General features: G+C 37.3%; 1 protein-coding gene across 3 annotated transcripts in view; it reads left to right on the forward strand.

Moving 5' to 3' along the window:
- Positions 1-16678, forward strand: part of Mdga2 (MAM domain containing glycosylphosphatidylinositol anchor 2) — a 793868-nt gene that overhangs the window by 496324 nt on the left and 280866 nt on the right. For all 3 annotated transcript variants that reach the window (XM_042260511.2, XM_076550567.1, XM_076550568.1), the window contains exon 4: positions 13299-13495. In XM_042260511.2, the coding sequence (XP_042116445.1) occupies positions 13299-13495 (197 nt within the window). The remainder of the gene's footprint in view (positions 1-13298; positions 13496-16678) is intronic.

Below are 16678 nucleotides of genomic sequence, written 5' to 3' on the forward strand. Positions count from 1 at the left end.
AAACCCATGGCCACAAATGTCCCTGGTTAGACTCAGTGTGTCACAAAACAAAACAGAAAAAAAAAAGGCAATTGAAGGTTATCCTTTCGGGTCTATGGCCTCTTTAACCAAGGATATTTGGTTAAGTTTACAGTGATAGGAGTGAATTCCCTCCTGTTGAGCATGTTTTAAATCCAATTAGACAGCTGTCAATTACCCTCAAGTCCCCAGGCCATGTACATTGTAACTGGAGGAGTGGTAGTTTACTGACATTCAACATGATCCACATTGAACTAAAACTTTTGCCAGTCCTTCTCATTGGCCAGACAGAGGTCTCACTACACACTCATAATTCACCCAGTGCAAAAAGCCAAATCACAAGTAACGCTTGATTTTCTCCCTTTCCACAGCACCATATCTAGTCATACATATAGCGCATTCATTCAAGCCTTTTCTCCATGCCTATTGACAACATCTTGTCTCAATGGTCTTATATAAATTTATGTAAACTACCACAGAATCCTCTTTCCATTCTTATTAATCTTGTCATTACATTTGCCACATTAAATTCTCTCATGCAGAAATAAGCTATTATGGTATTTCTGAAAACAAAGCACGTATTCTCTAAAAGACAATGTGATTGATTTCCTGTACTATCCATGGGGAGAGTAATGCTTTAGCTCATTTTTATCTCTCAAATATTCTATAGTATTATATTGCATCTCTAGCATAGATATATAGTTTATATAAAATTTACTCTGATATCTTACAAGTTTATACGTACTATTTCCTTCTCATACTTTATTCTCCTAATTTAGAATTAGCTTCACATATCATTTTTTTAAAAAAGATTTTGTAATTATTTTATTCAAGACATATTTATTTTCCCTTCTTGCTTTTATTCTCTATAGAAATTTTAACTAATTCTAGTATTTTTTCATCTTATTCATTTTCTTGACTTATAAATTACAGGGTTCTTGTAAATTGGTTTTTATTTTTTTTTTTTTTTTTTTTTTTTTTTTTTATAATAGTAATCCAATTTACTAACACCCAAACATGAAATGCCATGAATAATTTTTGACAATTTTAGTTAATGAAAACTATTACAATGTTTCATAAAAAATTAAAGTATGTATAACCAAATCAATAAATACATAAATTTTTTCAGTTTAAATAGTTGCACCTTTAAGTTATTGATGTAATCCTTATCAAAAATTTAAAAGATTTTATAGTGCAAAATTTGACCAAATGAATGGAAGCACAGGATCTATGAACCAAAGGCTGAGGGGCCCCCAACTGGATCAGGCCACCTGAACGGGTGAGACAGTCAGTTGGCTTGATCTGTTTGGGAGGCAGCTGTGCATTGGTGCCAGGTCCTGGGCTCGTTGCATGAGTTGGCTGTTTGAATCCTGGGACTTATGCAGGGACACTTGGCTCGGTCTGGGAGGGGGGAATGGACCTGCCTGGACCGAGTCTACCAGGTCAACCCCGGTCCTCGGGGGAGACCTTGATCTGGAGGAGGTGGGAATGGGGGGTGGGCTGGGGGGAGGGGTGGGTGAGAGGGGGAGAACAGGGGTTTCTGTGGCTATTATGTTGAACTGAATGGTGTTATAAAATAATAAAAAAAAAAAAAAAAAAAAAAAAAAAAAGTAAATTGGTTTTTATAATAGTATATTTACAGATATGTAAAATTAGGCAATAAAATATCAGGTACAAAAATTTAGATTTAGACAAATGTGGTTATTATAGTAACCCTAGTACATATGCAGCTACAAAATATTAATCCTTATAAAACTTAACTTCTTGAGATAGTAAAAGATAAAGTGTCTGTGAACAATGACATTTGTTGTTCTTCTTCAAGTTTCATCTAAAATAACTAATATTAAAATATATACTCAACACATCTTAGATCCATCACTATTAGTTTGGGATTCCTACACCATCTTGAACACCTGCATGTCCAATAGCAGCATGCATTGGCAATAGGAACTCAGAAAAAAGTATGAAAGATTAAAGTGGGCAAGTAGTTCATTCTTTAAAATATGCAAACTGAAATATGTGGGAAGTTCAGACTGTTTTCTAAAATTCTCTTCCCATTTTGTGTAATGCTGGTGAAAGTCTTATCATACTATACATACTCTTAATGGACTTGATCCTAACGTGAAGGAAGGTAGCATACATCAGATTCTTTTTTTCTTGGAATGACTTTAATCTGCAAGAGTCTGACATCTTTAATCAAGCAAAATGTTTCAAGAAAATTACTTCAGTTATAAATGGTAAGCTGCCAACGGTAAGAGCAAAAATAAATTCCCTTAAGTAATTATTATGATATATATGGGTAGCCTTGCAGAAAACTGACACCGGTCATATCACTAAGAGATTTGTCTTACTTAAGATTGATTTATTGGGTCTTTATTGAGTATTTATGTAGCTTATATTGGTTTGTAAGAATAAAAATCTGACTAAAATAAAGGTCCTACACATATAGGTAAAGAGTTACTAGGAAATCTTATAAGTTATATAATTTAGATATATTTAAGACAATTTTGTGTATCCAATAATGCATTTATTAATTCACATCATTTTATAAATTTGAAAAACTTGCCCAAAGTTAAATGATTTAACTGTTGGTTTGTTTTTTGGTTTGTTTGTTTGTCTTTTAATTCATATGCTATTTACTTTAATCAATATTTTTCCTGTGTGGGTGACTATAATTTCTAGAAGTCTATGATTTTTATATCTAGGCTATAAATTAATATGAATATATTTTATAAAAAATAACTCCTTGCAATGTTATAAAGAATATAATTTATTTGACCTCTTAATGAGCTGTGTTCAGCCTGAAAGATCTATCTGTCCCAGGACTGAATCTCTTCATAACTGAGCATCTAGTGACTTACAGCTTCCCTTGTAGAAAAGTTGGGCAGTAGCTTGGACAGGTCCTCAACTCGGGACCTCCATCCTGATTATCTGGAGCCTTTGTAGTAATGTATCACAGTTTAATATTTCCCACAATCTAACCCTTGCTTAAGTAACATCTGTTTGCATGTAATCAACAGTTGATCCTTGGGGAACTTTGTTTTTGTTTGTTTGTATGTTTTGTTGTTGTTGTTGTTTTTAGGGATGTTTGTTTCTGCATTTTTCCCAGTTCTTGGACCAAACCACAGCTTCTTCACGCTAGGCAAGCAATCTCCCACATTAAGTCCATTTGGGACAATTCTTAATGTATTTTCTCAATGAATGTTGTTATCAAAATATGAGTTTCCCCAAGTATACTTTCTATGTGGTTTAAAGAATTTACATTTGATATGTATTTTAATGATCCATTGCCATCAGCCAACTAATCAGCTCCCTGACATTCAAGGGAAAGCTAAAGGCCCCAATGGGAACAGTGTTGATCCTTGAATGCTGCAATGGTCTTTATAAAAAAAAAAAAAACTTCATCTATGGTGAGAAGAGATATCCCTGAAAAGTAACACACTATGAGTGCAATCTCTCAGGCTTTGGGGTAATTCAGGGGAAAGAAATAAGTATAAGAATAATGGAATCAGTTTCTTGTGCATTCCATTCATACCACAATCAAAAACTTAATGAAAGGATGACTGTAATTAATCACTGCTTGAGAGTAGAAGATTTCTGTAACAAAATATAAAGAGATTTCTATTTGGAAGCACAGCAGAGCCTCAGACGAGGGAGTTTACTCTGTTTAAGGTACAACTTCAAGCTGGCAGTTTACGAAGTAAAAACTCTGAAAATCAGATTTCCTTAAGCAGTTCAGGCCTTAGAGAAGTAGTCTGTTCCTTGCAGGGGCTATCACTTCCATCTTCTTTGAAATGATACAGAAAATTATTGACCCCTCAGAATATATTGTCTGCTTTCAATCATAGTCAATAGATAACTACATAAGTCACTCTATGGCATTACTTTTCCAAATTTGGAGTTGGACACCTTCAATCCTAGCACTCAGAAGCACAGGTAAAGGATTGCTGCAAAGCACAAGCTACTCTGGTCTACATAGAAAGCTGCCGGCCAGCTGAGGCTATATAAAACAGCGGAACCCTGTCTCAGTCAAGGAAAGAAACAAACATACAAACTAACAATAATATTACTTTTCATTGAAACTGTTATGTTTTTAAATGAGAGAGAGAGAGAGAGAGAGAGAGAGAGAGAGAGAGAGAGAGAGAGAGAGAGAGAGAGAGAGAGAGAGAGAGAGAGATCTGTGATCCAAGAAGAATGTAGACTCCAGTAGCAGGAGTTATTACAGTGTGTATAGAATGAGATCCTAAGACTATGGAATTAAGTGTGATGGAGAATAAAATTGAATGAGCTTGTGGATAGAGGAGATCAAGTGAGAATGAAAAGTGAAAGCTTATTGACACATGAGCACTCTGGCATGACGAGCTCTTAACACCTTTGGAGGTAGTGGGGAAGATAGGGTTCCTACTGAGTGAAGTGTAACTGCCACCATTACAGAGCAGAGTGTTACAAAACAGATTTATGAGCTTGCTAAGGCAAATATCAGCTAAGGTCCAGAAATAACAGTGCTGAACCCTATTCTGTATAAATGTTTAGAGGATGCTCCACTGACTGAAACAGTAAGAATACCCTCATAAGTGAAGCATGGACATCGTTGAAAATCTCATTGCTCACAGTTCTTTCTAGACAATGTTGATGGACAGGAGATGCTATTATATAATTGGCCTTGGCATGATTAGTGGACATGACATTTTCTCAAGGTCATAGATATCAGATGATAGTGCTTAGCTGTCACAGGAAAGGTGAGTATACTCATCTCCATTAATAGCTAATTTGAATGCATCCAGCACTCTAAGCCCACAAAAAAAATGCGGAGATTCTTAGGATATATTATCCCTGAGGAAAAATTAAGTAGACAGCCACTCAGTACTACACAATATATATATGGTTAAAATAAATTAAATGTGTATAATTAAAAGACTAAATATGGACAATTAGAAAAAACTATGTTTCCTGAGGCCATTTCAGAATATGCTTATATTGACTAAATGGGTAACTGAATAATTCGGCAGCATCACCCTGAGTATGTTTTACGATGAGTCAGGCACCAAATTCTTTCTAGGAAGAACATGCATCCATTTACTTGCAAAACAATATACTGAGGAAAGGAGACCCTTGGGATATTTTAGAGATGTCACTTGCAGGATCTGTGTTGGTCTGAATGAATAAAGTTCTTCTGTGTGCATGCTGCTAAAGTATTATCTTGTCACAGTATATCCCACATCACCTAGACATGTTAGCTTTGTAGAATGATAGAATGGCCTTTTGAAATGTCAACATAACTTTAAAGATAGAATCCAGTGAGGAGAAGGTGCTTTTCCCAGATTACAGTGAAATTCTAAATCAGAGATCCTAATTACATGATGCTTTTTTCCTTTTAAAGCAGAATTCGTGGACCTAAGAAACAATAAGTGACTCACTACCATCACATCCAATGACCCACTGAAACTGATACTTCTCCTTCCACAATGTGAGGCTTTGCCAGTTTTGAGGACCAGTCCCCAGGGGAAAAAAAAAAAAAACCTTATTAAGTGACACAGGAAGAATCCCATTCATCTCTAAGCCATGACTATTAGTTACTTTAGTCTCCTGTATCAGTAAACAACACATAAGAAGAGGCACTGTCCTAAAAACAAACAGCATATACATTCCACAGAAATAAGACATAGCAAGGCAGCAAAGAATGTGCCGAAGGCCCACTTACCCCAGTGAGACTTTTTTTGTATTCACTTTTCCATATTTGATGGTAAATAAGTCAACTCATCAAGCATGACTGAGAAAGGCATAGTGACGAAGATCTCTACTTTCTGTGCATAAAAGCTCTAATGACCACACAAGGAAAGCTGCCCATGTAACAAAATATATGAGACAAAGGTGTGAGGGTTCTCCAGAAATAATAATAGCACAAGGAGATGAAGAATGTGATCCCACCACAGATTCTTGCAGAAATTTCTCCCAGTAAATGAGACTACCCAGAATCCTGGCTTAGCCTTTCCCAGTTAGAGCTATCACATTTCACAAGTAGATCTGAGCAATTATTCTAGTTCAAAGCCAGATTTCCTGCTCAGGACTACAGCTCTCATTCCTCTTACTGCTGAGACTATTGCAGCTAATGATCGTCAACAAATTCCCTTTCTAGAAATCATTACAGTCCAGACAGTGCTGGTGCTTTCAAAGGTCCTATATCCTGGTGGGAAAAAGAATTAATTGAACCACAATGTTGGCTTAGAAGATATTACCCAGTACACTTGCTATATCAGCACATCTCTTAGTTTCCTATTTCTGACATCCACCTATGAAAAATACTTTTATTCAGTATTTAGTAATATATAAAAACACAAATTAAGGAGTATGTGAATATACAGAAAATACCAAATATATATTAAGATACATCTAACTGTTATATGTGTATTACTTAAATGATATGTACACCACAAAAATATACTTAGAATGTACATATATTCTTACATATGCATAGGTATTTATAATCTACTTCTAATATCTCATTTGCTTATATAAATCTTATTCAGGATTGCTGATTTTAACTTTAAAGAGAAAAAATTCATGGGTGATTCTGACAGAAACTCTGCCACTAGGATGTTTAGAATGCTGTTATCACAAAATTAGATTCTTAAAAGGCTAGTGACCCGTGGCCCAAATTTTATGCAGACCAGGATAAAGGATGCATAAATGATTATTCAGATCTAGGTCATTCCCACCTGAGCTTGATCACATCACCCCCAAACAAGAAAAGATCTAGGAATACATCTGAAAATGGGTACTGGAAAGGATACCACTCTTGTTTTGGTTTGGATATGAATGGTCCCTTTGATTCATGTATTTGAACACTTGTTCCCAGCTAATGACACTGTTCAGGAAAGGTGTGGTAGCTCTCAGAAGTTGAGACTTGCTAAAGGTACTACATCCCTGGATGCAGGCTTTTGGAGTTTTGTAACCTCATCTCACTTTTTAGTCTCTCTCTCTGCTTCCTATGAGTGAATGAAATGCCGTCAGTGTGCCTTCTATGCACCAGGATAACCTCCCATTCCTGCCTCCATGAGGAACAGTGTCCTGTCTGCAACTACAAACTCTCTACCATTGTTTCAGTCAGTGTATTTCATCACAATGACAAAAAGGAAGGGAATATAGCTATTAACGATTCAGATACTCAGGAGACACCATTGTTACGTCATCAGCCAATTGCTGCTGGCCAATTCTGAGGGAAACATTTTTTAACAAGAAAGAAAATAAAATGTGTGCAATCACATGCAGTTAGTCCCTTATTCAAGTGGATAAACTGAATTCCGTTCACCAGTCTGCTGGTGGATTAGGTCTATATGAAGAGCTAATCATGATGTGAATATTTCATAGGCTTGAGAATCCCCAGAATCCCAACTTATTAAGATCAGACAGCACATGTCTCTGCATGGACAGTAGAGTGAATCTGAACTGACAGTCCTTAATCTTTCACCAAAAGCAGCAGTTGTTCTGTTAATTTACAGTACTAAAATTAGAGGCCTGTGAGGTAGCTGTGAAAAGAGTCTAATGTGGGAAGAAATTTAAGGAAAAAAAAACTTAGGATGTTGCAAAACAAGAAATCAAAGTGGGGCTGTCAGGTAATTCACATTTTTAAAAGACTGTCAAAAGAATTGAGGAATTGTGCATTCTGTCTTTTTTTTTTCTCCACCACTAGCCGTAACTTCACTAGGAGTGTTGGCTTTTTATTATTTTATACATCAAAAGAATCTTTCCTAAGGAGCTGTGACTTTTTAAACATGCCATGTCCCATATGCTCACATCCTTCTTTATTATGCATATGTACACACTGTAGCTTTTCTCTAGGCTTACACTTAAAAGCACTTGTCATCTGGAGTCTTTGATAACCTGAGCAAATGGCCAAATGCCTCATCTGTACTTATTTAGAATGAGAGTTGAGAGCCTATAGGGTTATGAGATAAAGGCCAGAAAACCCATGGAATTAATGGAAGTTATTAAGGAAAGACCCTAATACTAACAATTATATATTGATAGCAAAGGCTAAATTGTGTTGACTGTTTACTGTGTGCCCATGTTTTTTTAATTTAATCCTTCTCTTATGTATTACATCCCAAGTGCAGTTTCCTTTCCCTACACTCCTCCCAGGTGCTCCTGTCACCTCCCTCTCCCCAGATCTACTCCTCCTTCATTTTCCTTCAGGAAAGAGCAAGCCTATCAGGGATTTCAACCAAACATGGCATAATAAGTTACAGTAGGACTAGGCACAAACCTTCGGATCAAGTCTGGACAAGACAAACCAGTAGGAGGAAAAGGGTCCTAAGAGCAGGCAAATAAGTTAGAGATACCCAACTCCCACTGTGAGGAGTCCCACAGGAACACCAAGCTACACAACCATAACATATGTTGACAACTTAGCACAGTCCCATGCAGGCTCTGTGATTGCTGCTTCAGTCTCTGTGAGCCCCTATGAACCCTGCTTAGGTGATTCTGTGGGCCATGTTCTTGTGGTATCCTTGAACCCTCTGGCTTCTACTGTCTTTCTACAGCCTATTCCTTGGGGTACCCCAAGATCCACCTAATGTTTGGCTATGAGTCTCTGAATCTGCTTTGTCAGTTGCCTTTTTATTTATTTATTTATTTATTTATTTATTTATTTATTTATTTATTTATTTATTTTTGCCAGGCATGGGCTCCCTCTAGTAGCTTGGGCCTCAAGCTGGACCAGTCATTGGTTGGCCACTCCCAGAAGTTCTGTGCCACCATTATCCCAACACATCTCGCAGGCAGGACTGATTGTAGGTCAGGGGTTCTGAGGTTAGGTTGTTGTCTTTATCCCTCCATTGGAAGCCTTGCCTAGTTACAGAAGATAGCTGGTTCAGACTTTATGTACCCCATTCCTGGGAGTCTTCGCTAGTCTTCGAATAGAGTCCAGGGAGTTTCCACTGCGCTAGGTTTCCATATCACCCCCCAAATACCCTCCAATTCAAGTCATCTCTCCCAGTACTCTGCACCCAACCCCCACCTGATCCCTGCTATTGTCATCCCTACCCACCCTACCAGTTCACTTGCAAAATCTGTCTCCTTTTCCCAGGGAAACTCATGCATCCAACCTTGAGCCCTTCTTCTTATTTAGCTTCTCCAGGTCTGGTGATTGTAGCATGATTATCCTTTATTTAACAGCTAATATCCAATTATAAGTGAATACATACCATGTTTGTCTTTCTGGTTCTGGGTTACCTCACTCAGGATGAGTTTTTCTAGTTCTAACCATTTGCCTGCAAATTTCATGACACTTTATTGTGTAAATGTACCACATTTTCTTTATCCATTCTTCTGTTGTAGGACATCCAGGTTGTTTCCAGTTTCTACCTATTAGAAATAAAGCTTCTATGATATATTTGTATACATAAATGACTCCCAAAATTCTACCAGGGAGCTGCTACAGCTGATAAACACTTTCAGTAATGTGATGGTATACAAGATTAACTCAAAAAAAATCAGTAGCCTCCTATATACAAATGATAAATGGGCTCAGAAAGAATTCAGAGAAACAATGTAATTTACAACAGCAACAAATAATATAAAATATCTTGAGCTAACTCTAACCAAACAAGTGAAAGACTTGTATGACAAGTACTTTAGTCTTTGAAGACAGAAATTGAAAAAGATATCAGAAAATGGAAAGATCTCCCATGCTTATGGATAGGTAGGATTAACATAGTAAATGCCAATCTTACCAAACCAATCTAAAGATTCATTGCAATCCTCATCAAAATCCCAACACAATTCTTCACAGACAACACAAGAACAGTACTCAACTTCATATGAAAAAAAAACCCAGGATAGCTAAAATAATCCTGTACAACAAAGGAACTTCTGGAGGTATCCCTAACTTCAAACTCTACTACAGAGCTATAGTAATAAAAACAGTATAAATACTGGCATAAATACAGACATGTGGATCAATGGAATGGAATTGAAGACCCTGACATAAATCCACATACCTATTAACCCCTGACTTTTGACACAGAAGCCAAAATTATACAATGGAAAAAAGAAAGCATCTTCAACACATGGTGTTGGCAAAACTGGATGTTGTCATGTAAGAAGAATGCAAAATGATTCATTTCTATTGCCATGCACAAAACTCAAATCCAAGTGGATCAAAGACCTCAACATAAATCCAGTTACACTGAACCTGATAGAAGAGAAAGTGGAAAGTAGCCTTGAAATGCATTGGCACAGGAGGCTCCTTCCTGAATATAACACCAGTAACACAGACACTAATATTGACAAAATATGGGACCTCCTGAAATTGAAAGTAAAGGACACTGTCAATAAAACAAAATGACAGCCTACAGAATGGGAAAAGATCTTCAACAACCCCACATCTGACAGAGGGCTGATCTCCAAAATATATAAAGAACTCAAGAAATTAGACATCAAAATACCAAATAATCTAATAAAAAATGAGGTATACATCTAAACAGAATTCTCAACATGAAAATCTTAAAGAATTGTTCAGTGACCTTATTCATCAGGGAAATGTAAATCAAAATGACTCTGAGATACCATATTACACCTGTCAGAATGACTAAGATCATAAAAACTGATAGGAACTTGAGGGAGGGGTTGAGCAGGCTAGACACAGGAGCAGGAGATGGATTGAGAGAGGGGGAGAGTAAGGAAAGAGACATGTTGATGCAGGGAAGGAGAGTATTTTGGGGAGAGGGTGAAACCTGGTACCAGGGAGACTCCCAGGAATCCACAAGGATGACCCCAGCTAAAATTCCTAACAACTGGCCATCTACTATAATCAGATTGGTGACTACCTTAATAGTCATCAGTGAGCCTTTACCCAGTAACTGATGAAAGTAGATGTAGAGATCGACAGATAAGCACTGAAGAAAGGGAGGAGGGATTGTACAAGCCAGGGGGTTCAAGGTCATGACAGGGGAACCCACAGAGACACCTGACCTGAGCTAGTGGGAGCTCATGGATTGAACCAACAGTTATGGAGCCTGTATGAGACCGACCTAGGTCCTCCATTGTGTCTAACAGTTGTGTAGCTTGGTCTGCTTGTAATACTCCTAGCAGTGAGATAAGGACTTGTCCCTGGCCGTTAGCTGGCTTTTGGGAACCTGTTCCCTGTGGCAGATTACCTCACCCAGCCTCTATGTGGAGCAAGGAGTTCAACACACTTGATGTGCCATACTTTGTTCAAATCCATGGGAGGCCTGTCCCTTTCTGAACGAAGATAACAGAGGAGGAATGGATGGGGATGGAGTAGATAGGATTCAGGGGCTGCGGGAAGGGAATAGGAGGAGAGGAGGGAGAGGAAACTGTGGTCTGTATGTAAAATAAGTAAAAAAAAAAAGTTAATTAGATAACATAAAATTTAAAAAAATAAAGTTGCTATGAACATAGTTGAGAAAGTTTCCTTGTGATTGGATGGAGTATCTTTCAGGAATATGCCCAAGAGTTGTATAGCTGGATCTAGAGGTAGATCTGGTACCATATTTCTGAGGAAAAAGCCTTTGACAAAATCCAACACCCCTTCATGATAAAAGTTGTGGAATGAGTAGGGATACAAGGAACATATCTTAACATAATAAATGCAGTTTACAGGAAGCCTATAGCCAACACCAAAGTATTTTATTAAGAAAAAATTTTATTCATTTTACATATCAATCACAGATCCCCCTCTTCCCTTCTCCTGCCCCTCCATTCTCCCTGCCAAGCCACACCTCATTCCCTCCTACAAGAAAGTAAGGTCTCTCATGGGGAGTCAGCAGAGCCTGGTACCTTCAGCAGTCAGGTCCAAGCCCTTCCCCCTGCATCAAGGCTGTACCAGGTGTCCCACCGTATGTAATGGGCTCCAAAAACCCAACTCAATCACCAGGGAAGAATCCTGATCCTACTTCCAGGGGCCCACTTAAGCAGATCAAGCTACACAACTGTCTTGCTTATGCAGAAGGTCTAGTTGAGTCCCATGGAGGCTCCACAGGTATTGGTCTAAATTTCAAGAGTTCCCACTAGTTTGGTTTGGTTGTCTCTGTAGATTTCCCCATCATGATCTTGGTGCCCCTTGCTCATAGAATCCCTCTTCTCTCTCTTTGACTGGACTACTGGAGCTTGGCCTGGTAATTGGCTGTGAATCTCTGCATCTGCTTCCATCAGTTACTGGAGAGAAACACAAAGCAATCCCACTAAAATTAGGAACATGACAAGGCCATCCAGTCTCTCCATATCTATTCAATAAAGTACCTGACGTTCCAGCTAGAACAGTAAGACAACTAAAGGAGATCTAGGGGATACAAATTGGAAAGGAAGAACTCAAAGTGTGTATCACTATTAGCCAATAATACGATAATATGCATAAGTGACTCCAAAAATTCTACCAGGGGACTCCTACAGCTGATAAACACTTTCAGTCAAGTGGCTAGATACAAGATTAACCAGAATTATCTGTAACCCTTCTCTATACACATGTCCATGGCTTATGAGCTATCCCATTTATTAATCCTCCCTCAGCATTTATAATATAATGCCCTTTTACTGAAAAGGAAGATCACGGAAGTTAAATAGGCTTTCAAAGTTATGCAGCTGAAAGGATGTTAAGTGAGCTGTGATGGTAATTAATAGCAAGTGTTTACATCATTCCTAAGAGTCTATGCTGATTGGGTTCAGTGTCAGTGTTTTGGTCTCTCTCTCTCTCTCTCTCTCTCTCTCTCTCTCTCTCTCTCTCTCTCTCTCTCTCTCTCTCAGCTTTTTTGGGGATTATAATTTAATTGCAACACTTCCTCCTTCCCCGTCTTTCCTCCAAAGACTCTCATCTACCTCTCCCCATTCTCTTTCAAATTCATGGCCTCCTTTCTCATTAATTGTTATTAATTGAATATATTCGTGCGTGCAATAACAATTAATGTATGTATATATGTGTATGTATTCCTAAAAATAACCTATTGAGTACACATAATACTAACTGTATGTGTTTTCAGGACTGACAATTTAAATTTTGTTCACTTTTATGAAATCTTTTATAAGTGGCTGCTGGCAAGGAGTTTGGAAAATGTAAGAGCTGCTGTGCTGTTTCAACAAATCTGAAGAAAGTATCAAATTTTTAGATTTTTGTTTTTAGGTTGAAATTTTCTTTGTTATTAGTCAAGCATTCGCAGCACCGCCATCAGTAGAAGCATAGATCATTGGCCAGGGCATGCGCTGGCAATACTGTAGAAGTTGTGCATCTTGTAATGCTGTTGCCTGCCTGTTTTTATTTCTTCTAGACTTGGATGATCCAGTAGTAACTGTTCATCAAAGCATAGGTGAAGCTAAAGAACAGTTTTACTATGAGAGAACAGTGTTTCTCCGGTGTGTGGCCAACTCCAACCCCCCTGTGCGCTACAGCTGGAGACGGGGCCAAGAGGTGTTGCTGCAAGGATCTGACAAAGGGGTGGAGATTTATGAGCCCTTCTTTACCCAGGTAAGAGATTAGGAACAGTATTCCTACTCTAGCTAACTGATAATTTCTTGACTTGGGCAACAATGAATAGTATAGCTACTTGGAAAGACATATTCTCCAAATCTACCTTTTTGAAAAACAATACACATTTGATTGAAAGACCAGCACACCTAGATGCAACTAGTTTTGTAAGTGATAGTTAAATTTGAAATGCTGATTCCTGAGATCATATTTCTTCATCCATATGTTTACCTCAGTGTCCTTTTAAAAAGCATTACTGTATACTTCACTGATAAATTTGATTGAAAACATATTTTTCAAGGAATAATTGCAATTTTCCAACTTGCAATGACAAACTTAAATTATTATGCCTTTTCTTTTAATTACTATGATTACATATATATGCACAGACACAGAAATATATGTGTCCATAAGTACAACCTGAAGTTCCCATTTGGTGTTGCTAGTATGTATATGTTTTCAGGGTTGACCACTTGATATAGGATCACCATTTAGGAGCCTTACTAATGTAGAAGATTAATTCTTCCTCTCTCAGTAGTTAGTCATTAATTGCCTGTAGCTCATATCTGAATGAAGGGCAAATGGGATTTCCCCTTTCTACAGTGACATGTTTGTCATTGTTTTCTTTGTTTGGGTTTTGTTTAGATAGCCATGTTAAATCATGAGAGTAGCTTGTCTTTCATTTCTAAGAGATATAGCTCACAGCTGACTTCTTGATCCTCTGGCTCTCTCTGCTTCTCTTCTACAATGTTCTCTGAGCCTTGGGTGTGAGTATTGAGCTATAGATGTATCAACTGGGCCTAAAGACCAGTATTTTAGTAGTTCTTTGCATTTTGACCAATTGTTGTTTTCTGTAATGGTCTCTATCTGTTGCAGAGAAGCTTATTTGAATTGTACATACTGGTATGTACAAGTATTCAGAACGAAGTTGGAAACTTTACTGGTTTAACTGAGTGGCAGTAGGAAGTTCTTCTCTAAGATCTATGACCTCACTAGCTCAGAGTTGGCTATGTTTCAGGTACCAGGCATGGGATCCCTTCTGCTAAGTGGTCCTAAAGTATAATTAGATAACTGTTGATTGCCCCCAAATTATGACTATTGTACCTTTATGGTTTTCTTGCTGTGGTGGTCACTATTAGCTTATGGGCATCATAGCTGGATAGGACTACTGGTTGTTTTTCTCCCTTAGCAGATTACATAGCATTTTCATATACTATGAATGCTAGTCCTGAAGGAAGAAGCTTTCCAATTAGATCCAGCTGGATTCCTTGTGGTCCTGTGTCCAAAGTACATTGTGTCTTTAGTAATAGGGAGTAATATCTGGGAGGAAAACATGGAAAATATCAATAACCTATATTTTTGAGGGAATTTCTTGGATATTTCTGACCAAAAACTGGAAAGGAGGTTTATCATGTCTAGTATTGAGATTTTTCTTAGTCTTAGGTCTTGGAAAGGGGAGTAATGTTACCTTTAATTATCATAACTTCATTTAGACTTCATACATATGGGTACACATATATTTGTATGCACATACAATTTAATCCAACCAAGTAAGTTCTTTAAAATTTCTTGTAAAGAAATGTCCCATCATGAACTGGACTTAAGCCATGTATTCCAATGGAAGTTTATGGGTTTCTTTCTTGACTGGGTCATATTTGTTTTGTTTTATAGCAGACATTACAAATGCAAATGACTGCTGAAACTGACATGGCAGAAAGACTATGTGACTCTGCCTGGGAGAATGACCTAAGATCTGATAGGTCCTACAGGGAACTGAATGTGCACACCCACTCTTGAGAAAACAGCATCTGCTGCTGCCAGGTGTCTCTACTTGGATCCTGGGCTACCATTTTGAAACTCTGGTGAATCCAAAGCTTATGCAGGATTGTTTCTGTGGCACATAAAAGTTTTACATGATTTTTCAAATGAGGAGTTACAGACTAATCTGTTTCTCCAAAACTATGCTAATTGATGAAAATTAGAATACACTGAGACATTCAGGTCTAATTCTAACCTTCAAGCACATGTTCAAAATACCAAAAAAAGTGATAGCTTTTTTCCTACAAGTCTATTTAACAGCCGCCAGCATCCTCATCTGTGGCTGGTAATTGCCAACAAAAATTGAAAATACTATGATTTTGCAGTCATCTTGTAGTGGAAAGCAATGCAATTGATTGAATATATTTACTTTAACATGATAACATGTTGTCATGTTTTAATTTACAAATTTATCAATTTATTTTTTTCTGCATTAGAAGGTAAAAAAATCATATACTTTAATTATATAGAACTTTGTGGTTAAGACCACAGATTATTTATCTACCTACAAATGGTACCTTAGATTTAAAATTAATTATATGCTATAGTCTTAAAATATTACCCAAGGCCATATTTCCTTTTGTGATGACCTTGATCTTTCATATTGTGTTACTCTTTTTTTGTGATCATATATATATATATATATATATATATGTCATATATATGTATATATATATATACAAATATATATATACATCATCCTTGTATTAGTTTTTACAGGCATTTTTCCACTGACTGCTAAGAATACTTTATGATTAAAAATCTTTTGATATTAAAAATGTTTGTATTAAATCATGTCTTAATCCATGTTCTGATCCTGTAACAACAACCTGAGTACTTTATTTAAAAATATATTTCTCAAAATTTCAGATACTAGAAAGCTGAACATTAAGGTACTGGCACCCAGCAAGGGCATTCTAGCTACATTGTAACAAAGTCAGGGAGCACAAAAGAAGCACAAAGTCACTCCTAAGGTTGATGTACATACTCCTAAAATAAAGGAATAACTTTACATGTTAGGACTTAGTATGTAACTGCCCTGTAAAGGTGCCATCTCCCAGTACTTTCCCAGTGGCAGTAAAATACAGCACCCATTGTAGAAAACACAGACAAACCACTGTGGAGTTCTTTAGCACTATAGTCTAGGACTCCCATAGTTTATAATGCAAAAAGGTAACCTTGATCTGCCATGTGCAGGATATGGGAAGATCTTTGCCAAATGTAGAGGTATGGAGGCAAGACTCCTTCCTCGCTTCCTGACATTGTTGATGTATGAGGAAGTGGTTAAGGGAAAGAGGATTATAGGGCAAAGAAAAAGCAACAAGAAGTTTAAATAGAGGCTAGCAAAATGGTATAGGAGCATGT

The sequence above is a fragment of the Peromyscus maniculatus genome, chromosome 14, assembly GCF_049852395.1.
Source record: "Peromyscus maniculatus bairdii isolate BWxNUB_F1_BW_parent chromosome 14, HU_Pman_BW_mat_3.1, whole genome shotgun sequence".
Classification (NCBI taxonomy): Eukaryota; Metazoa; Chordata; class Mammalia; order Rodentia; family Cricetidae; genus Peromyscus; species Peromyscus maniculatus.